Below are 23583 nucleotides of genomic sequence, written 5' to 3' on the forward strand. Positions count from 1 at the left end.
GTCTCAGACTGGCCTGGAGCCACCACAATGCTTTTTCTTCCCTCTGGTGCTGGCACATTCCAAAGGGGAACACTTTACTTTGGTAATGGCGCTGTGCACAAGTGGCTCTGGTGTCACTGGGAATGTTCCTCTTGTGGCTTTTTGTGCATGGAATAGTGTGGTGGGGCTGGAGGGGGGTTAAACACTCCTGTCCCTCTGGGCCACTTGATCCTGAAAGCACTAAGTCATAACCCCAATTAAAGGGAGCAAGGAAGTGCGTGCAGCTTAGAAGCAGAGCGCGGTGACAGGGTTCTTCTTCCAAAGCAGCCCCGACTTCTCCGACAGTTGTAGGCAGTGTGGCTTCTTAACTTCTACGTTTATTTGGTTAATTGTAATTCATGTTCTCTAGTGTTCAGTGAAGAACTGCAGAACAGCCTTTCACGTCACCTGCGCCTTCGACCGCGGCTTGGAGATGAAGACCATCCTGGCAGAGAACGACGAGGTGAAGTTCAAGTCCTACTGTCCCAAGCACAGCTCCACCAAGAAAGCCGACGCTGAGACTTTGAGTGAAAGCCCAGCTCAGGAGAACAGGAATGGGATTCAGGACACCTCCCTTCCTGCCCACATGGACCCTTTCCACAGCATGGATCAAAACCAGGAGGAGGCCCACAGGGTCAGCCTCCGCAAGCAGAAGCTCCAGCAGCTGGAGGACGAGTTCTACACCTTCGTTGAGTCTTTGGAAGTGGCCAGAGTGCTGCGGCTGCCTGAGGAGCCCGTGGAATTCCTTTACCAGTACTGGAAACTGAAGAGGAAATCCAATTTCAATAAGCCTTTGATTACCCCAAAGAAGGATGAGGAGGACAATCTGGCTAAACGGGAGCAGGATGTTCTGTTCAGGAGGCTGCAGCTCTTCACACACCTCCGGCAGGACCTGGAGCGGGTAAGCCCCGGCACTGGCCACAGTTAACTGAGTTCCCAAACTGTGCTCAGCCAGAGTGCAGCTGGGCTCAGAGCTGTGCTGTCAGGCAAGGCCATTAACACTAAATTTCTCCAGAGCACAGCAATTGCCCTTTGCACACAGAGGTCAGTCACGGGGCCAGCAGGTCTTGGCGTGTAGCATTCAATCACCTGCAACTGCACTGTCGTGTTTTTGCCCGTGCCTTTTTACTGATTAACTCTGACTGTACTGCAGCCCCCAGCTGAAGCCTTTTCAGCCTTTAAGGGCTTTCCATGCTCCTTTCACCCAGTGAAAAGGATGATGAAACTTACCTTGTTTTGCAGCAGATCTGTTTTTCTTTGGCATACCAGAGTAGGATGATCAGTGTAGGTTTGGGAGGTAAATGATGTTTGATTTATTTAGATTTTGAATGTTTGAAGAACAGTTCAATAAGCTCAGTTTCATGTTTCAATAAGTACATCTGATCCTGAGTTCCTTTCTTTTTGGGTTAATTTAGGAACTCTTAGAGCCAGAAAGAACACTGAAATTAGTTTTTCACGTCCCTGCAGCACGTGGCTGCTGTGGGCCATGGACGAAAGCCGGCTCAGGAGGTCCTACCTCAGTAACCTGTAGGTGAACCAGAGCCTCTCTTTCATAATACTGTCTAATCTTTAAATCAGGACAGCAGGTTCTCATGGATGTACTGCATCCTTTGTAAAGGATCCTGATGCCTAATTACTCTTAAAATGAATTGCTGTAGTTTTTGATTTTTCTCCTAGTTTCAACTCAGCCCAAGGATCTTCTGTAGCTGTTCAGATGGCCCAGATCCTAGCTGTTACCTGGGATCTTTTGTTCCTGCTCCATGTGCTCAAGCTTTCTTGTCATCTTCTCTTTGATCAGTTAAATAATTAGTTTGTAACTATGTTCTCTGGATCTTAAATTATTGTGTGTGAATCCTTTCATTTCTAAATGTGATGTCAAACGAGGATACATTATTTTAGTAATATTTTAATGTTTTACTACTCTGTTCCCACTGATTGTACATTCAAGATAATTTGGATTTTAAAAAAGGGACCTTTGCAAGAACAAACACACTTGTTACATTTCTCCAGATCAGGCCACAAGGTTGTAATTCACAGGGCACCACCTTGCACCACTGACAGAGAAACCTTAGAATCATCCACCTGTGCTTGCTTCTCAGTCATTCCCTCTCCTGGGAAGTATTAAATACTGAGTACATTTCAAGGATTCCCAACATTTCCCTAGATTTCATGTGTCTGTGACTCAGGTGTTTGTAGGAATTACTTCTGTGCTGTGGTTCTCCAAATCTGGTGGAATAATCTGTCAATTAAATTGTCTGTCAATTCAACAGATAATTTGTCAGTTAAACAGAGTGTTCTCTAAGAATTGTGTTGAAGGCAGTTACATTTAAATTGTTTAAACTGAAATGGTTTACATTCAATTGTACACCATTTGTTTAAATGGTGTATGGTATTCCAGGTGAATTAATTCAAAGCACAGGTAGGGCAGTATCCTGGGAATACAGTTCCTGTAAAACCCACGCCCTTGCTGTCTTCCAGGTGCGTAACCTCACTTACATGGTGACACGGAGAGAAAAAATCAAGAGATCTGTTTGCAAAGTTCAGGAACAGATATTCAACAGCTACACAAAGCAGTTGGAACAAGAAAGAGTTTCAGGTATGCCTCAGTGTTCCCTTCCTCATGTCAGAGCACAGGGACAAGGTTTGCTTACAGGCTGTGAAGGACAAACAGGGCCTCATGTGTTCTCATTTCATTCCTCAGAAAGATAAATACCTTCACAATTCCTGCAGTGGCCAGATTATCCTTGAACTGTTGCGTAACTAATAAACCATATTTTAGATAGCTAGCACCAGGGAGATCCACTTGCTGGTTGCTTTTTGCCTCTGTCTCTGAGGACAGAGGAGTGTTAGGACTTGTGTTTGCTACAAGTGTAATTAGGTGCACGTACAGGAAGAGGAAACCGTGACATAGACATAGGAGTTATCACCTAAAAGTGCAGGACAGGCAGCCAAATCCCCATTTCTGATGTGAACACGTCAGGCATGAGGAGCAGAGTTAAAACAGGTACACTGCAAACTGGTGTTTATCCCCACAGCTATGGGATTGCTTGACTTGAACTTAGTTTGCTTCCACGCAGGTGTGCCTTCCTCACTCTCCTCCATGGAAAGCACGGTGCTGTTCAACAGCCCGTCGCTGGGCCCCGACGCCCCCAAGATCGAGGACCTGAAGTGGCATTCTGCGTTCTTCAGGAAGCAGATGGGCACTTCTCTGGCCCACTCCTTGAAGAAACCCCACAAGAGGGACAGGGTAAGAGACAGGTCTGGGAACGACAGCAAATCCCTGCTGGGACAGCCCAGCCCAAGGGAAGGAGGGGCAGCTCCAGGCAGCTTTTTCAGTTTTGACAAGCCCTTGGCCGAGACGCGGATCGCGACGGCGCAGCAGAAGAACGGCGTCGTTCTAGCAGAGCACAGGAAGAGAAGGGACAATCGCCCACAGTGCGAGGGGACGAAGGCAGAGCTGAAGGAAAAGACTTCTAAACACAACCACAAACCCCTGAGACCCACAGAACTCTCTCAGAGGCAACTGGAAAACAAAAGGGCTGTCAACCACTCCGGTGGGAGGTCAGCAGCGCCTGGCACTCGGAGGGATATAGTGCCTAAATGTAACGGGGGTCTGGTCAAAGTGAACTCTAATCAGACAGTAGTTAAAGTGCCTACCACGCCCACGAGCCCGGGGAAAAACTGGGGCGGATTCCGAATTCCAAAGAAGGGGGAGAGGCAGCAGCAGGGGGAGAGCCTGGAGGAGGCCTGCCGCCAGAACTCGGGCTACCCCTACCTGGGCGTGGGCAGAGTTGCAGCCAAGGAGAGGACAAAGAGCAAGTTAAAGCCTGACAGTGAGAACGATGGCTACGTCCCCGATGCTGAAATGAGCGACTCGGAGCCAGAAGTGGCTGAGAAGAAGTGCAGGCAGCAGAGGCTCAGCCCCAGCAGCAGCATCGGCAGGAGGACGGACATTATCCGGAGGAGCATCCTGGCCACCTGACTGGACGCGGGGATGGGGTCACCAGAGTCACACTGCCTACAAGCCAACTCCACCTTACCCATCCGTGTGAGAGAGGAGCATTCTTAGAGCTACAGACTGACAAAATGAAAGCCCATTTTTCTGAGTTGTATGTTTACATGCACTTAAAGCTGTTTTAAGCTCTTTGATTTTGTTTTGGTTTTTTTTTTTTTTTCTTTCTGCCCCATCCACACCCCCTCATCCTCCCCATTTCAGTGAGAAGGCTGAATCTCCCTTATGTGCAACTTTCTTGAGTAAGCAGGAGAGCGACATTGCTACTAAAACAGGAGTTGGGATGCACACAACTCAAAAAAAAATGTTTTATAAGGGGCTGGGGGAGGGCAGGAGGAATCAGGCTGCGTTCATCCCTTCTAGCTAAAAGGCACTGAAAATTTTACTCCCTCGCCCTGACTTCTGGAAAAGCACAAGCTCTTAATTTAACTCGTGTGTATTGAATGGAAGATGGTGGTTAGACCATCCTGCACTGCACTGGTAAGTCCCATGACAAATGCTCCCCATCCCTGGGCAGGGGCTGCTCTCTCTCCTCTCTTTGCGGAATGTGTTCTGTTGTGTTCAGTTTGAGCACAGGTGGCAGCTCAAACCCCTCCCTATGCTCCAGAGTTTACATGTCAATGATGACCAGGCACAGCCAGATGTTGCACTGGAGGAGGAGGAGAAAGGGACAGGGCAGGGCTTGAGAGATGGGGACTGACACAAAGGATGTTCCCAAATGGCTCAGTTCTGAGCAAGGGACAGCTTTGGGGGTTCCAGCACTCTGTGGAATAACCTGTCACCCGTGGTCAGGCACCTGCCTTCAGGAGTGCGATGACAATTCCAGACAGAAGTTTTCTATGGCACTAGTTAGGAGGATTTCCCAAAGGCCACCACAGATGCACTAATGATATGTACTGGGAGAGTCAGGCTTATGACACTAAAAGGTTGCTTTAAATGGACACAAATATATATTTTTAAATAGGATAAAACACAAAGGCAATACATTGTGATTAGCTCTTTACAGTCAAGCAAAGAAAAAACTATTTCGTTCTATGATGGATTAGATTTGATGGAAAAGGGAACTTGTATTCTGACTGTGTACTTTTTTAATAATTGCAAGTGGCAATAATGAGTAAGCTGTGAGCAATAATCTGAACAGGTTGTGAGGATACTGTTTTGTACTGAGTGCACACACTGCAGTGGAGCAGTAAGAGCCTGTCCATTTTGGAATTTTTCATAGATGTAGGAGAAGTACGTACTGGTGAAAAAGTAGCAGCAGCAATGTGTTAAAGACAGGCATAAAGACAGGCATCCTTCTCCTCCCCTTTCCCACTCCCAGCCTGCTGTTATGGCATCCACTCACCTTGGAATGCCTGACCCTTGCCTCCCGAGGAGGGAACACTGACAACACAGAATTCCTCTGCCACAGGACTGAGGATTCAATCAGAAAGTAAAAAAGGCTTAACACCCTATCTTGCTATGCAAGTTAATGTTACCAATTAAATATTTCACCAGAATGCATCCCTGTTTTAAAACTCATAAGTCTTAACCTTTTGAGGAAGGGGAATTTAATGTAAGATAATACAGTTTCAAAATCCTGTTGCTGGTCCCAAGTCCCAAGAATAAATACATGATTTACAGAGGTGAAAGTCAGGCAGGGCACTGGTGACTGAGGTTACATAGCCACTCTTGGGATGTCTTCAAAGTATAAACAGCAGACAGACAAAAGGTAAAAGCCAGTAAGTTCTACTGAACATCCAGCAACGTTTTCCAGACAGGCACTGGTATTTTCTGTAAGGAAGAAGCTCATGACCACACAGGAATTGTCAAGCCATAGATGGAATACCCTAAATTTGGATTCTGAGCAAACCTTTAACCTCACCCCCCTTGGACAGAGGTACCTTGTTAATTTGCACTATATGATGAACACTTGTGTTGTGCAGAGTGAATGCCTTAGCTGCTTTGTCCCCTGGCACTGAGGGCAGGAAGCTTTGTGAGGTTTCCAGTGGAGCTGACCCCAAACCAAAAAGGCTGTGGTACGACCAGCTCTGTAGGTTCGTTTTGTCCCTGTGCTTAGCCCTCAGCAGGAGGTGCTGCAGGTACTGCAGTGACAAACCCACCCCTGGGATTTACTGGGATTTGCTGGATTTCTGTTTCCAAGTGTGACCTTTCCTTGTGCTGACTGACCAAGAGATCTTTGATATGATCCGTGTGTTCTGTCCAACCGTAGGCTAGTTGAATGTCTGTAGAGTTGCCTGGAATGCCATTTGTTAGGTTATAAACTCACACAGATCTAAAATGAAGGGTTCATGTTGTGTACAGATCTTGATTTCAGAAGTTTGAGACAATTGTGATGACATTTGTAAAACTTGTACAGATTTTTCACTATGTGCCTAGCTTTGGTGTCCATTCAGCTGAAATTAATTAAAAAAAAAAGGTGCATGAAGAGAAACAGAAATAAAAAAGTATATGTAGAGATGACTATTTTATATTACATGGCCCAATCCTGTATTTATTTTCTCCCTTTTTTGAAGTATTTCTAAAGACCTAGTTGAAACAGCTGTATTTTTTGTTAAAATATTCCGTAGAATTGTGCCTTTTGTCTGTATGTGAATAAATGCTGTACATTTTTGCAGTATCCTTGCCAGCAGTGGTGTAGACCTCCCTGTAATTGTATTTGGGTTCTTACAAAACCACTTCACTGCAATGGTCTGAACAGCTTTCATGGATTAGTACAGGTATCATCATGCACACTACAGCTGCAAGATTTAGTACGTTTTTAAGGTTTTTAAGGTTTTTTTTTTGTTACTGACAGTTGTGCCCATCCCATCAGCAGCACACTGAGTGGTTTTCCCCTTGGCATCCTCACAGAGATGTTCCTTACCTCAAAACATTTACATTTGTAGACAGAGGATGTCCTTGCACAGTCCATGATCTCTGTACTTGTTCCACTGGAAAAGGAACCTGAGCTTTGAACCTGTGGATCTTTGGGATAATCAGGCTGAAAGTTCATTCACACTCTGAACTGGCTGGGGTCATGCATTACTGAGGGAACATTTTCTTGTACAGCAGGATTTCCAGATGAGGATTCCTCTAAACTCCAGATGCAGAAATACAGAATGGATGTGGTGCCGAGCAAGAAAAGGCTGTGAAAGGACACCCTGAGCAATTAATCTTGAAAAAACCAGATCTCCCAATTTGGGAGCAACATGGGAGCAGCCTCCTCTAGCCACCTCAGGGAAATAAAGGAGTTGGTGGGTCTATGATGAGCTTCATGTCACCACATTCCTCTTTGTGACCAGGACAGAAACCTTTTCCTTTGTCATCTGCTGGAGTTGCTCTGCTGCCCCTTGCTTTGTGTCATCCCTGCAGTTCCTGTTCTGGCAAACAGCCACCAGGCAGGAGCTGCACCCCAGGTAAAATGAATATTCCCATAATTAACAGGGAAGCCTGCAGGTGCCCTTCTGGCCCCCCAGGAACAACTACCCAAATCCTGAGAAGTGCCTGCCCCTTCCAGCCAGGTTTCACTTCACAGCCAGAGCTTGCCTTTGTGGAGTGAAGGGGATTAATGGCTCACACAAAATCTTCCAGGTGGCCTGTCATCATCTCAGCTGTGCATTATGCAAATGGAAACAAGGTGCCTGCTACTTGCCTGCCTCTGTATCACTCTGCTGATTGATGAAAACCTCACCCAGACAGACACTTGGAGCTTCTGAAAAATGTATCCGTGTTGTTTTGGAGAATCTTCCACATCTTTTAACCAAAATTGAGATTTAGAGATTGCAGTGGATACAGGCATCTATCAAGAAGAAAAAGCAACCACTCTAGGAACTAGTGGCATTCCCTGCAGCAAGCAGGAATTGTTTCTGAGGGTGGATCCATCTTGCAGGCTCTACCTGAACAGCCAGGATTTCAGGAGGCAGCACAGAGTCTTGTTTCTACAGGGGGAATCAGCTCAACTCTGTCCTCTGAAATGCAAATATGGTGAAGGTCCACTGCCATGGACACAAATCAGACATGTCCATCAAGTACTACCCAGCAGCTGAATGAGAGGTTAGAAACCACAACTGCACTCTTCACATTTAAGTGGAAGGACGAGCAATTATGTCAGTTAAGGCCAAGATGTGAGCACTTCAAAAATCAGTCAAACACCTATTAAATGTCTGTAATATATGCTAAAAGAGAAAATGGACTTTGGCTGTAATTGTACAATGATAGCTATGACCTGTCTGAACTATCAAAAAAAACCCATATACAAGAGGATTCCCACATCTTGGCATCTGTGCAACTGAAACCCACTATTTCAAAGGGCAGAAGGGCTGGATGACTTCACCCTGGTGCAAATTGAAGTAAGAGAATGGACTTTCTCAGATATGTCCAAACCAAGGGAGCAGACCAACAGAAAAGCAAGGAATTGTAAAATAATTATGAAATTAATAGTACATTAAGAAGAAAAAGCACAACTGAAGGAAGATGACAGATCTTAGGAATGAGCTGAGTAGCCACAGCAGCATTTTCATTATCACCTGCACCTTAGGGCAATCAAACCAAACCAAACTGAATTCTTTACACCGGAAGGCAACAGAGGCATCGTGCAGCTCAAACACTGACCAAGAAAAGAGCAACTCTGGCACTCATGCTGTAATAAGACTAATTATAATTCACAAAGGATCTTCAAATTGTTCCCAAGTTACCTGCACTATACAGAACAATTAAAAAGATACTGACTGCACATGAGGAAAGCCAAGATGAATTTCAACAGAAGTGTTACCTACTCCCTGTACACAATCTCATCACAGCTGGAGCTACTGGATTTTAGACCAAAAAACCCTCCATGTGCCACATTTTTTCATTTGCTACATTAAAGGACTCGAATGACAACATTTTTCAGACTTCTTCCAATCTTTATTGTGCATACAGAGACAGGACATTGATCCACTCTTTTTCTTACCAGAATTTTAAGTTTTAAAAGCCTTGCTGTGCTTTTGACTGTAGTGCTCCAATATGAAGTTTCTCCAGCAACCCTCCTAACTCCCAACATGAGTGGGAATTGATAAAGGAATGATAAAAACACGTGTTTAAATATTTTCCAGATCCTTCAGGGAAGCAGCTTTTTTATTCTGTGTAGTTAGCAGGCTGAGCTGTAATGAAACAGAAGCAGCTGATAGCTTCATAATAATTCTCTGTAGGATCAAAGTAACAGTAGCACTTCCCTACTCGTTGTGTCATGAAGGAGGGGGAACAAGCACAGGCAGTGTGAATTTGGGATGAACAGCAGAATTTACAATGTACTCTGTAGCTGACTACTGCTTTTGTCTTATTTCAGATCCCAGAGAATGCAAGATGAGAGGTAGCAGGAATTCACTTTAAGAGACACCGACAGGATAGGTGTTTCAAATTTGTGCAAACATTATCTTGTATGTTTTATGTTTCTTACTGAATCACTATTACTTCAGAATAAGCTAAGATTGACAGTCATTGAACTGACCACCATAAAGGGGTAATCTCTAGGCTCCCTACTAGTCCAGCTCTAGTCTATGTCTGATACAATTTTACAGTGAAGATGGATAATGTAGTGAGAACACACAATCCACAAAGCAGCCCTCAGCCTACAGGTTGGGAACAGAGAGAATCATTACTCTGATGGAATTCACATGTGAACATTCAGCCTTCTGGGGCCTAGGAGAGAGCAAATACCCAGCTTCAGAAGAGGGGACATTCTTGCAGCACTACTGGAGACCTGTAGCAGGCACAGTGCCAGTGTGTGTTTTTTTGGGGTGGAGAGAAAAAGGAAGGGGCTTGGCACAGCAGTTCTGAAGTCACTAGAGAGCAGCCAGGCCTCTGCAGTAACCTCTCCCACGAGGGCAGGGCAGTTCTGAAACTCTGGCAACAGCATTTGGGCTGCACAACATCAAATCTCTTTGTTATCCTTCAGAGAAAGCCTGGTGAGGAAGAGCTAATTACCAGTGTTTCCAGGAACCATAAGACCTCTGTGGGCACCAAGGCCAGGAGATTGTTCCCTTCAAATGTGACATAAGGACTTTTGGGGTTTTATGGGAAGACAGCATCTTAGAGGCATTACAGCTAAACAGACCCACAAAACAAACAGGAGTTAAAAAAAATAAATTCCTCTTTCAGAGCAAATCTTCAGCAGCTGAATAGACCTTGTCATGACAGAGAGCATTTAGAGCCAGGAACCACAGCTTATGTTATGACAGCTTGGCAGCTATGTCCATTTATTCACTGCTGTTGGGAAAAAAAATGCCATTTGTCCTAACTGAGCAATTTAGGTCAGCCAAACATCTCTCCTCTCTGCAGCTCACATGGGGTCACCCACATTAACAAGCTGTAATTTGCAAATGGTTTTCCTAAATCACTGAAAAAAAAAAAAAAGGCAGGAGGCAGAAAGACCATCTTTACTTAATAGGAGGCCAACTTGAGTAATGAACTTCCTTGGCAAAAAAATGAACTCCGTGTATAAACCCCCGTGGGATTTGCTTCAAGTTGTACAGCTGAAACACTACGGAAAAACTGAATACCAAGAGGAATACCCTCTCTCTCTCCTTTACCTCTCCAATGGCCTGGAAAGAAACAAGCATTTCCTACTCTGTCTGCACCATTTTTACCACTGCAGGAGCTGCTGCAGCTGTTGCACACAGCCAAGGGTAACTGCAGTGGGTGCACTCCAGCAAACCGGAGCTACAGTTATTTAAGGGGTTTTTTTGTCTTTGCTAACTTGCCATGTATACCTACATTCACACATTTTTAACCTTGCAGGTTTCATTCATATCAAATTCCACAAACAAACCTAAGCTGTCAAATGAAAATCCTGTCAGAAAGTGACATGTCAAAAATCCAAACTCGTTAAAATCATGTTGGTAATAATGCTGATCAGTGATCACCTCTGCCTCAGGAATGATGCACAGTGAGTACTTTTGCACATTCCATGTGCTTGGATGAGACTTTTTGTGAGCTGGGTACCTGCTGGGATGCTGTGGCTGCTCTCTGTTCTGCCTGGCTCAGCCGCCTCTGAAGCCTGTTGATGTATTCCCGATACTCCGTCATCAGCGTCTCATCCTGGGGAAACACAATCTCTCATCACACTGCCAAGTTCTTTTTCACTGAACCCACTCATTCAGTGGATAAAGTAGCAAAAGAAAGCTTAGCACAAGAGGAATGCCAGAAGTGGAACTGTTTTCCCCTTACAATAAAAGCCTGAGGACAAACTGCTGACACCTTATAGAGAATTTTCTGCTCAAATGTGACATCATCTGACTTTTCCAATCAATCAAACTGCAGGGGAAGTTTTACTCATTTCACCACCTTGAAGCAAGATGGATTAAGGCTAACATTTTAATTCAGGCTATTTAATCCATGCAACCATACAATGTAAATGGTTTAGCTATTTAGCTCAGAAGAAAGAGGAATACAGTAGATAATACAAATGGGATTATAAGTCTGCTACAGATCTCCTCTCTTCCCTTCAAAGGGTCTGTAAAAAGCCTTTCTTAACCAGCCTTTACTCACTTCTCCTATCATTTTTGTCCTCTAAATAACACAGCACTACAAAAAAAAAAACAAGACAGAAGGACTTATCCTTCTGGATAGAAGTAGATGTTATCCCAGATTTATAAGGCTGACAGGAAAGCCCTTTCCTAAAGTGCCCATTAATTATTGAACAATGCACATTCCAAAACAACCCTGCCCTTCATCTTTAATGGATAATGCTTTTTGCTATATTCATATATGGACACAGAATTTAAATTCTGCATACACACAGCATGTGGAGAACTTGGTATCTGAATGTGCCACATTATCCATAATCCCAGTGTGCCTGGGATTCACAGGCAGAACTTAAGTTCAGGAACATTTCCTGAAATTTGTCCAGAATTGCTAGATTAGTCACTTAGAAAGACAGAAAGATGATTTCCCCTTTCACTTCTGTAATTTGAGAGTAAAGTTCATTTGTCTTCCTGCCATTGGAACACGTCAGTCAGCAAGAAAACAGTGAGGCTTCCCAACTGTTACTATCCCTGTCAAAAATCCTTAATTTTCTCAAAGCCATCAACATAACTCACCTAAATAGGTTTCTGCTAAGATCTTAAGTGTATGCACACTGAAAGTAGCTGTCACATCAGTCATTATCTTACCTCAGTTACCTTCTCATTTGCTATTTCCAGCTGGGAAATGAGCTCCTGGCTACGGAGTTTTTGTTGACGCAGCTCACTTCTGGGAATCACAAGAAAAGATGCTGATTGGCAAACAGTAGTGCTTCAGTTATTGGAATGTCATTTCATAGATAGTTCCCTGAATTGTGGAGGCTTATGGTGGGTTTTAATTGCAGGGTTACTCTTAAACCACCCATTTCAAAAGCACCACACAGCACTTCTTCATGCTGTGCATTCAGAAGTGTAATGGCAGAGGAACAAGATGTATTTGTTGGAATCAGCAAGACTTTGTCAAGAGCACTTGACATTTTACAGGGTCTTTTTCCCTGTTTATTGAATCTTATTTTAGAGGCATGCTATCTAGTATGTAATAAATATAAGCTGCACTTTGCACAGTAAGTTCAATATTGAGATTAACATTCTAATTAGTGTTCCATAACCAGCCCTCAATGTAGGCATTTTTAAAGGTGCTTTGAAGTGCCTAAAAATAAATCATTCTATACTTGTGAGACAGACAACAATGTGACACTTGGTGAGGAAAAGGAAAATACCACCTACTTCAAAGCAGTCTTTTTACTTTTCTACTGAATGAGTTTTAGTGATCTTCAATTTACACAGTATTGAAGACAAAAAACATCTGGGTTATGACAGACAATCTCTGAGCTAGTGCCTAAAGGAAACAGTTATTGCCTTCTATCAGCACAAGAAGAAGGATGACTAAAGACACGACTCCAGTAATTTTGGCCAGAGAAAGATGCAAACCTAAGTGAGCTGCTCTAACCTCTGACCAGTCTCTACCACCTCACCTTGAATGCTCTACCTGTTGCTGAAACTGCATGGGAAGCTAAAGCCTTTATTCTTTTTGAGGGAATGGAGGTAAGGCAGCAGATACTTTAACCTCAGATTTTTACCCTAAGGTCTGCTATTTTAATGATGACACTTAGTTCTCAACGATGATTTGCTTTTATAAACTTTTAAACTTAGTACTTTGTGAAAGTTTGATCTGTGGCACTTGAAATACAAAGTTGTAATACGTGTAACATCAGGTCACCACTACATCTGGTGAAGAGTTTCCACTCACCTGTTCTCAACACACCTTCTCAATCTCTTTCACCAGTCCCAGTAAATATCACAAAAACTTCAACAACTTTGAACTTTCATAGAAATGAAAGTACATAGGCAGATATTTCAAGGTTGTTAAACAGTTAAAACCACATATATATAGGTTATACCTGTTATCACATGTGAACACTTTTATATAAAGAATTAAGATTGCAGGATCAAGGTAGTATGTTAGTATGTAACACTATTTTTGTAATTTGTCTTCTGTAATTAGTACCAAGCATCAAATGAGGCATTTTCAATAGAGGAGACCAATTTTTAGATGCCCTAAAAATTGTGAGTTACTGAAAAGAGCCCTTCTCCTGTGCTTGTGCTGAGGTGTGGAATTAGCATGCTTAGCAGCACAGACCATAAACAGAGTTTACAGGCTCACACACAGCTGTGATCAAGAAATTATTTTTATAATGAGATCACACTGAACACATATTTAAAAGGAAACAGTTTAACCTTGTAAGCATCGGGAAATGTGATGGCTATTGAGCCAGACAGTTGATTCATTCTGAGTGTTAGCCCTCCCCCAAACACAACTTATGAGACCTCAATATTAGAACTGAGCAATAACCCCAACTGCTGGGTAATTACACCAGCCCCCACTGCACATTGTCTTTGCTAAGTGAGTGGGAAACAAAAGGTGAGCTTCCAGCATTTCAGCAGACGGGTGATAAATCCACCAGCTGCAGCAAGTACTTTCTGCAAAGCTCTCATGACAAATATAGCATGTGCCAGCTGTTTTTTTGGTTGAATTATACTATAATATGCTTCAGTTACTCTTAGTAATTATGAATTTTGTATACTGCCAGTACCTGCAGCTGTCTCTCATCCTGGTAATATTTTTTTTCCTTTAATGAACATCTTAAAATAAGCAGCTATGGCTGCCAAACATTGCACAAGTGCAGCCAAGAATAATGTTTCAGAAAAAGAGGCAACTTCCTCATCTCAAGATGCCATGCAATTACTCCATGTACTAAGGAGAAAGCATTCATGGCCAACACTTCATATATTGCCACCAGTAAAGGTCATTCCTCAGAGGCAGACTATTTTCAATCACAGAAAAGACAAAAACAGAGAACTCCAAACCCCACACATGCCTACTGATGAGTCAGGGACTCCAGCTATGACAAAGAAATGTGTCAGAGGCAAAAACTGGAACAAAGACACCCAAAATAGCTGCAGTCAGATGGCTTAAGCTAAGCAAAGTCTTTAAATATAAAAACAATATGGCAAGGATTCCCTTAAGTACTGACAATTATCATGCAAGTGACTATTAAGAAAATTAAGCCATTCTGTATGATTACTCAAATTAATGGGTTTAATGCTACAACTGTTTTTTATTCCTCCCCCCTCAACGGTTATATCTTGCTACTACACAATAATGGCAGATGAACAGGATTATTAATTTGTTTATTCACATTGTATATTGTTACTGCATTTTATTACTTCTGTAATTAGAGTTCAGATTTTAAAGCTCCTCAAATGCAATGTTTCATGGAAGCAAACCTACCCCCTTTATAGTTTAAGCCAATGTTTATAAATTGTTTCATGCACTGTTTTGTAGAAGAACAGACCTGTGTACACCTATTTCTACCCCTATTCAAGCTAAACTGAGCAATCATCCATGTGTCTGACAGGCCAAAGCAATATCCATGGCAAAGTCGAGAGAACTGTCATTTTCCTGTCAGGTTTTCAAGTTAGAGGATTGACCTTTCTCCCTGTCTGCAGTTGTCCAGATCTAGTCCACCTGAAGGGCATTCTGGGGTGATTCAGTCATTTGATTCAATAGAAAACTTTGTTTATCCATGTGAATCTTATAATTGCTCCAACCAGAATCATGTTCAACAAAAGGAAGCTCTTGGTGTTGGCCACTGGTGCAGAGTCTGGCAAGGGTTTATCTGCTTACCTGCAAAATTCTCAATTTACCCCAACTGTTCATTCTCAGGGGAAGGACATAAAAAGCTACCAAAAATACTCATACTGCAAAAAATAGATGCCAATGAGATGGCAGATATGATTAACCATCTTTTGTATTTGTGCATTTATCTACAGACCTGTAAAGGTGGGCTTTACAGAACAAATCAATCATCTGCCCTTATTTTTAAAACTTGCGTAGTCTGTCACTTCATTTTATTTGAGCAGATGCTGGCAGACTGAATTACCCTGGTTTTGCCTGAATTCTGCTGTCAGAACTGTCTCTTTCAACCCTTCCCACTCTACCCTCTGTTCTGCTGTTACTGAAGTTTATTTCCTTCCAATTTACAAATTTCCTAAACATCCCTTTGGTATTGCTGATTCCACTTCCTATGGGCTGTCATTTATTCTTCTCAGCTGAAGTCTGAAGAGCTACAGAGCTTTACAGGGATGCTGTAGAGTAACAAGAGCAGTCTCATCCAGATGTGGCCAGATGTGGCCAGAGGAACCATTCTTCTGGATTATAGTGCTTCAGTCAAAGCAAGAGCCTTTAAAAACTTGTGTGTGCTTTCATCACTTCTTTCAAAAGTAAATTATTTCAAATGAAGACAAGAAAAGTAAAAAGCACTTGGTGTTGATTTTTTTTACCATGGCTGTCAAAGGCAGATCGCCTTAAATTTTTGGGACATTCAAACTGAGAGCCTAAAGCTTTACAATTGGAAGCTCTGTAGCCTGTAGATCAGCAACAACAGCAATATGGATTGCTTCTAGTTCTTATCAAATTTTACACCCATTTGTGGAGAAGTGACACTGGAGATCAAAATGGCTTTTTCAACACTAAGTCTGATTTGGTTATTTAGATTACTTGGACAAAATTCCACATATAGAGGAGGAGGGGGAAAGAATAAATTAGTAATTCAAGAATCAGTTAAACTCATGAACATAAAATACTTAAATTATTCACCAAGACTTAAAAGCTCTTTTCGTGTTATGAAAGAAGTTTGACAGCTTTGTAAAATTTCTATACTTCTGTTTTCCAATTAAACCCCTATAAAGAATATGAAAGATGACCTTTTTTTTTTTTTACAACTTTTTACAATGATCACTCACTTTATACTCATTTACTACTATTTTATAATTGCAAGCATTTGCTGTCTAAGTTGACTTCAGTACATATCATTAGAACTCAAAGTACATTTACCATCGATGCAATCAGGGGTCAGAGCAGTTTGGTTTCTGACTGTGCCAGAGTAGACACTATGGGAATAAAGGGAATAAACTTGGCAGTGAGTTGCTGGCCATGCTGCCAAGAGCAAGGTTTGTCTCTGGAATAATGACCTGTGTCACAAGGAGCACTGACCTCCTTAGATACCTTCAGGGTTGACTGGGCCAATGAAAGTGAAGCACAAGTGGCTCCTTGCCCTTCTGCAAGGTGAAGATGAGGGCTGTTACCCAGAAATTCTCCTTAAGATGCATGCAGCCTGTTAAGATGCTCAGAGGGAAGAAAGCTTTTCTCATAAATGAAGACTGTAATACATTTGTGAGAAGAAAATGTAATTTAGTCTACAAGTATTCAGTGCACTGCCTCCAGTTTCAGCCCTGGTTCTGAATTCCAAGTTCAGTTTTATCAGCACCAGTTACATGTTTAACCTGAATGAGACCCAAAGGTCCAGAAAAGCACAGAATAATTTTCAATGAAGCTTGGAAGTATCAATTTACTTATCAACACTTCTATCTACAGGTTTTTCACTGATCTACTAGATTCTTAGGTTTTTTATATTATATGCTCTACCATTACAGTTTGCAAAATTTACTTCTACTTCTTAATTTTTTTTCAGATTAAAACCCCCTTAACATTCACTGGTGCTGCTTCATTCCTTAGAATTATTTAAAATTATTTCATGCTTCCTTTGTGCATATGGATTACACCCCAGCAACAAAACCCTGCAGCCTTAGAACATGACAAATGAGCAGCACAGAATGTGGAAAAGTTAGCAGCTGCTGCTGGTCACTTTAATAAAGAAGCCAGAATGCTTCAGACACCTTCACATGGGAAATGAAAGCAATGAGGAGAGAACTGGAAAAGCACCCTGACTTTCAGGCAAAGGAATAGGAAACACCTACACTAACAAATGGGACACTGAGTCAGTGTTTATGGGAGCTGCACTAACAGCAGCCTCCTGGTGCAATGCAATCCAAAATGCTTCCCCCACACACATGGACAGGACTTGGTTAGGAAGTTTTTAACTTCCCACAAAACCACTCAGCTATAAAACACATTAGCATGCTGCAAGAATAATGATTCTTGTTAAAAACTGTATTTTTGTTAAAAAATTGAATTCTGCTGCATGTCACTAACACATCCTCTGCATTTGCTCACGTATTTACATGGATCCTCTGTTCCCTTGGACCCCACCACGAGGCTTGGTGAGAACATTTCCTGCATTAGCCTCAAGAGACCTTTCAAACACAGCATTTAATTAACAATAGATTAATTAATCCATTACCAGTATCAGTCTTATTTTGTGTTCTTAATGAAATTTCCCTGATAAATGCATTTACTGCAAAATTATTCTGCTTTTTAAATAATCAGCAACTTGATTTTAGTTCCTAACACAGTAAGAAGCTACTTGCTGTTCTGTACCTGCAGTCAAAATGTTATTGTGATAGATGAAAAGAAATATAATTATACATTCATAGTTGAAGCAAGGACTTTTGTGCTGAGTAACTACTACAATGTAAATTCTGGAGCTGATTTTCATACCAACTGCATTCTGCACTACATTGCTGAGTGTCTGGCAGTGCATATAGGGTGAAAAAACAAGCTGGCTTTAAAATTTCCAGGTAATACTGATAAGGGTCAGTCAGACTACTTGTCACCATGATATCAGAGCATCAGTGCACAGATTTAACCCCCAATTCCTGATGTCAGTCTAAATGACAGCCTTCCTGTTTCTGCTGCCAGTTTCCTTGCCAGGTAGAGCAAATGCCTGATAAAGACTTCTATTTCTAGCTTACCCAGTATGAAAAGGCATAACACACAAAACCATATCATAAAGTAACTGACTTAGCTTTTAGACTTGCACCAAAATACCTACTGAAGTCACATAAATAGGGACATTTTCAAGATTTATTACCCACTTTTCATCCAGGTTCACAAAGCAGACTTCCTTGTATTTTCTATGTCAGCATTTTGCTGCAGATAAATAAGGTCTAAATCTTTTGGTCTGCTGTAACAACATTTTAACACTGAACACTAAAGCTTTTAAAGGGAAAACAGCTATATCACAGATAACTTTAATTATTTTGGAAGTCTGCAATTTTCTCCTTTTAAGTGGAACTTGCTGAACCACATCCAGGATCTAGATGCTCAGCTGTGAATTTTTGTATTTTGATTCACAGAAAATAAGCTACAAGTTTAAGAGCTGAAATTTACCTTAGCATGAAAGATTGCAAAATAATTTTCTTCTCCAGTTACTGCATTTACAAATGAAGCTAAAAAAGTATCAGTAAGAGCCAGCTAATTACATACAGTGAAGTTACACCACTAAAACTGTCAGTGAATCAGCTCCCAGTGTCTCACAAACAGGCTCAATACTCTTGTCTTCTGAAAGAGGCTTTTCCCTTTCCTAAAGAACTGTTTAAGAATAACCTTTGCAAAATGCAGGATGTTTTAGGGGAAAATAAAGCCAGCCTGTACTTGAACAGATAAGGTAAAAAGCCCCCTGTAAATGTTTGCTAAGGGAAGGAAAAGATGAGCATGTATTTCACTGCAAAAGGTGGATATCCAGGTTAACAGTAGTGGCAAAGTAGATTTTCCTGGCTTGTGTTTAGAGCTGGGTTCTAATTCCACTCACACCACTGGAATTCTGGCAGCCAAGCTATGCTTCAGAAACTGTAACTACAGAAATTGTGTGGGATACTGGAAATATGATTGAAGCTGAGAACATGTAAAGCATTACATTAATTATAAAACATGAAAAAACCCCAAGACTACCCCAAAGGAAGGGAAAGGTAGAATTCACAGGTTCCCAATTTTAATAAGGAAAAGCTTTGCTTCCATGTTAACATGATAGCAAAGCAACTTCTAAAATCACACTCAGCAAAGAACCACAAGTGCATCACTCCAAGTGATTAAAGGGCTGCTTCCAATTTATCAAGTTAACAGAGCTACATAACCTGAATTTTTGTTCTCAAACCCACTGAAAGGTAATACAATGCTATATTCCTTCCTAACCACTTTAATTTTAGAGAAATTAGACTTATGAAATAAGGCTTCCTATTTTAGCAGTTATTGTGGACCAGTGGGTCAACCTCCTCCAATTTTTAACCAGTTTTGAAGAAGAGGAGATCTTGAGGACATAAACTTCTCTGCAGTTATATAAAAATACCAGGCTAATTAAATCTCTAATTAATAGCCTGCTTGAGCTAACCGACAGCATTTCCTGAGCCCAGAAATGAAATGAAGCATAGGGGACACTTGCAAAACTGAAAATATTCTTGTATTCTACACTGCAAAATACAAGCATCAGCTTAGAAATGTGGATGAATTAAGAGAAAAGTTATACAAATTATATTATGTATAAGTTATACAAATGCACAAAGCTGATACCATATTTTTTTCCTTAGGAGAATCACACAACCCATTTTTATCTTCATTTATAACAGCAACTGCTCAGAAGAGCACATTAGATGTACGTTCCAAGAGGTTTTTGTCCAGTTTATTTTACAAGTCTGGAGATTCACTCCACAACTGATGTTACGGCTTTTCTGAAGAGGTACAGAAGATCTCATAATCCAAAGCTAAAACTGTCTAAATTGAATGTGCTGTATCTTGAAAGAGAAAAATGAAAAGTAATATATTCCATTTGCTTTTTGTCATTAGAAAACCTTACACATTATCAACAAGATAATGAAACAATGGAAGTTTTACTTCAGTGCTAACTTCAGAGAGCATCACAGGTTCTGTTTAGATCCCTCTTTGTTTTGCTGCAAGCACATCTTTGAGTCTGGATCATTTGCTCTTTATGGTTTTTCACAAGTTTTTCACCTACTGCCATCCCCCAAACAGTATCTGAAGCACACTTTGCAGAAGGAGAACAAAACTGCACTTACTTCAGCTTACTGATCCTGGCTTCTGCAGTTTCAGTGAGGTTTTTTGTTTCTTCTTTCCACCTGTTTGTTGCCTTCTGCTGAGCTACCAAGAGACGTCTGAGCTCAGTGGTGGACTTGTGGCTGGTGTCCTCCATCTCCCTGAGCCGAGCTTCATACCCATGTTCTTTCACTGCATGCTCATGCTCCATTGTGCTTATCTAAACAAAACCCCACAAATCCAGCACTATCAAATCTTTCACTCTTTACCTTTTTTTTAAAATATTTGTTTTACAATCCCTGAGTTAAATTTATAAACATTTGTTGAAAGTGTGTAAGATACAATAATTAAACTTCTAATTATATACTCAGAGATACGTGTTCCCAAAGCCAATTTAAGCAAATAGGACAACTGACAATAAAGGATAATGAGCTGTGTATGCTTATTTTTCTAAGTAATCTTTATTCTTCTCCCTTGTGTTTCCTCCACAGAAACAAGTTGGTTCTTTTTCAAGTTGCTAAATGTGTTAGGAGTTTCATAACTGCATCTGCAACCCTTTGTACATCAGAGGGAAATGAAATCAAGCAGTGAATCTTATCTGTGACTGTAATGGAAGCCTGCCTGATTAAAACTGAGACAGACAAAGATTTAGGATATGCTTTCTGTGCTTCATATCCACCACCTCTCTGTCCTTTGTTTAAGCAAAGGGTTCTGGGCTTGTACAAGAGTCCCTGTTCAATTTCACAGCTTGCTTTATCTTGCAGTGCAAAGTGGAAGCCAGATTTGAGCTGGTCCCCACTCCCACCTTGCAAAACTGCTTACTGAGGTTGTTTTCATTGCTCCAGATCCTCAGATCCCTTTCTCTGGTATCTTTACACTGCAGAGGGGAAAGGACCAGCTTCCAGAAAGCACATCAAGGATGAAAGCAGTTCCTCCCTCCAGGAGCCACAGGCACCCTGAATCAGTTGAGGTTACTACTGATTCCTTATCCCACCTGCAGCCTGCTCAGCATTTAATGGAGAATATTCAAAAAGAACAAAGCAGCTTGCAGTTAACACTCTTTTTTTTTTGCAGCTAAGCATAGAGAACAAGTTCCTCTGCCCAGAAAATAAGAAACAGTGCTTGACAGCCACACTGTTAAATTATTTATTAGTTACACATTGCCCTGTCAACATGGTGGACACACAAGTAGAGGAACACTGTGGGCAAAAAGTCAGACAGACAAAGATTTCTGACACATTAGAGACAATAAATAAACAAAGATTGGGAATGGCATTATTTAATCTATTCATTGCTCATTTAAAGCAAAGAACATTTGGGGTCTTCTGATCAAGGAGAATTTAATACACATTAAAATACAATTTAATTAGCAGAGATTGAGTTCCCCCATGGATTCTGAGGACACATAATGTGACAATAAAACTACTTTTAAGCAGCAACCAGGAAGCATCACTGAAACTCTCGATCTTAGTTTAAACATTTTATGTTTTTTTCTTAGAACTGCTGCCTTACTAAGCAAATATCAGCCTCACATTTCAAAGAAAAAAACAAAAAAACATACCTTTATTTTAGCTTTTTTTTGAGCCTCCATTGCCAGTTTTCTCAAACCCTCCATTTCATTTTGCAATTGTTCATTCTCCTGCTGAAGTTTCAGTCTTTGTTCACTGACAAAGGAACTCTTTTCTCTTTCTGAATCCAGAGTGCTTTGCAATTTACAGATAACTTCCTGGCAACGGGATTTCTCTTCCTCAGAGCTAAAAGAGAAGGAAAGTCTGGCTGCAACTGAAGAACTGAACAACTCCTGAAGCAGAGAATGAAAGAAATAGACTGGGAGCTATCCACAAATCAGCAAAGACCTTTGTCATGATGATGGAATTGATAAAATCAATCTTAGTTTCACAATTATGGTATCTTAATACTAGGTCTGCTACTGCATGAAAAGATTTGACAAAGCCCTAACAACACACACTGAAAAGTTTAAACAGTCCAAGTAATTTCCACTGCCTTCTCACATCTGTAAGCACCTGTACCATCACTTACTTCATTTCCAGCTGTTTCAGTTTATTTTGTGTCACCTGCAGACTCCGCTGCAGGTCATCCTTGGCAGCTTCTGCAAATAAATACTTCTGATGCAGCTGCTCCAGCTTCCTGCTGTCAGATTCATGCTCTCTGTGCTCCCTGTAAATCTAAAGAGTCAACTTGCATGTCAGTTTACTCCTCATTGCATCCTATTTTCCCATGATTTAAAATTAAACTGTATTTCTAACATTGTTGCTGCCACTTGAAAAAGAGGAAAGTTTCCAATGATCTGATCAGACATTTATTTTGTTTTCTGTCTATTGATCTTAACTGGAATATGTACCAGCATTCTTTTGGTTATGCTAAATACCTCTCTTTCACTTTTTACACTTTTCAAGGAACTTTTTCTTTCAGTTTGGTGTTGCAGCTTTAAAAGACCCTCTGGATTAAAAAAAAAAAAAAGAATGCAAACAACCTTAAAGTAAATATATGAAAATTTACAATTAAGAAAATCTACTCAAAAATAAAATAAGAAATTAAGGGAGAAATACATGAAAAATGGAAAAAAAAATCTATGTATTTTTCCTTCTGTAAAGAGATCTTAAAGGTGATGTAAAAATACAACTGCCTTACCTTTTCAAGTTCTTCTTCCACTGCTCTCTTTTCTCTAATGGCTCGTTCAATTTGACTTTGTTTTTCTGCACATTCCTTTTCATAAAAGTAATTTTTAAATAAGATTTAATAAATCAAAATAAAAACTCAAGAAGTGCTGAAGCCAAACATCACCCAATGTAAATGCAGTTCTTGCTGCTGCCATGGATGCATTTGATTTTGTTTACCTGCTCATTATTTTCTCTATAGAATCACTCAACACACAGAACAAGACACATCAAATGAGACCTTTAAAAAATAAATTTAATGCATAAATAGGTGCATAAGCACTGAATTCTTCTGGTCAACCTGCATAATTTATTACAAGTTCCTGGTTCATTCAGAAATAGGATGTCTGTGATCCTAGACTCTCTTAGGATATTTTCTCAGCTTTCATATCAGCTTTCCTTTGTGCACACACAACTACAGACAAGCATGGGGGGCTGAGTTTAGTCTATCTCTGAAAGAAACAGGGATACTTAAGAAGTGCCATCACATGGGAAATATTTTCTAGAGCACAGATCTCACTGTCAAAATGCCAGTGAATTCATCTCTGGAGACATGCAGGATGGAATGTGCTGTACAGCAACAGAGGACTATCCTACACAATTACT

General features: G+C 41.0%; 2 protein-coding genes across 17 annotated transcripts in view; one reads left to right on the forward strand and one right to left on the reverse strand.

Moving 5' to 3' along the window:
* Positions 1 to 6659, forward strand: part of JADE1 (jade family PHD finger 1) — a 45344-nt gene extending 38685 nt beyond the window's left edge. For 11 of the 12 annotated variants that reach the window (XM_071452402.1, XM_071452405.1, XM_071452396.1 and 8 more), the window contains 3 exons: positions 389 to 919; positions 2497 to 2614; positions 3096 to 6659. In XM_071452402.1, the coding sequence (XP_071308503.1) occupies positions 389 to 919; positions 2497 to 2614; positions 3096 to 4000 (1554 nt within the window). In that variant the 3' untranslated portion in view covers positions 4001 to 6659. The remainder of the gene's footprint in view (positions 1 to 388; positions 920 to 2496; positions 2615 to 3095) is intronic. The other variant, XM_071452406.1, reaches the window with a different exon arrangement.
* Positions 6660 to 8562: 1903 nt separating this feature from the next.
* The window catches only part of SCLT1 (sodium channel and clathrin linker 1), a 30584-nt gene continuing 15563 nt past the window's right edge, over positions 8563 to 23583 (reverse strand). For 3 of the 5 annotated variants that reach the window (XM_071452410.1, XM_071452408.1, XM_071452412.1), the window contains exons 15-20: positions 22952 to 23026; positions 22340 to 22485; positions 21861 to 22053; positions 20323 to 20519; positions 12163 to 12241; positions 9162 to 11089 (exon numbers count right to left, since the gene is read on the reverse strand). In XM_071452410.1, coding sequence (XP_071308511.1) covers positions 10922 to 11089; positions 12163 to 12241; positions 20323 to 20519; positions 21861 to 22053; positions 22340 to 22485; positions 22952 to 23026 — 858 coding nt within the window. In that variant the 3' untranslated portion in view covers positions 9162 to 10921. The other 2 variants (XM_071452409.1, XM_071452411.1) reach the window with 2 other exon arrangements.

Source organism: Agelaius tricolor, unplaced genomic scaffold, assembly GCF_023055355.1.
Source record: "Agelaius tricolor isolate 1412-34295 unplaced genomic scaffold, bAgeTri1.0.p SCAF_34, whole genome shotgun sequence".
NCBI lineage: Eukaryota > Metazoa > Chordata > Aves > Passeriformes > Icteridae > Agelaius > Agelaius tricolor.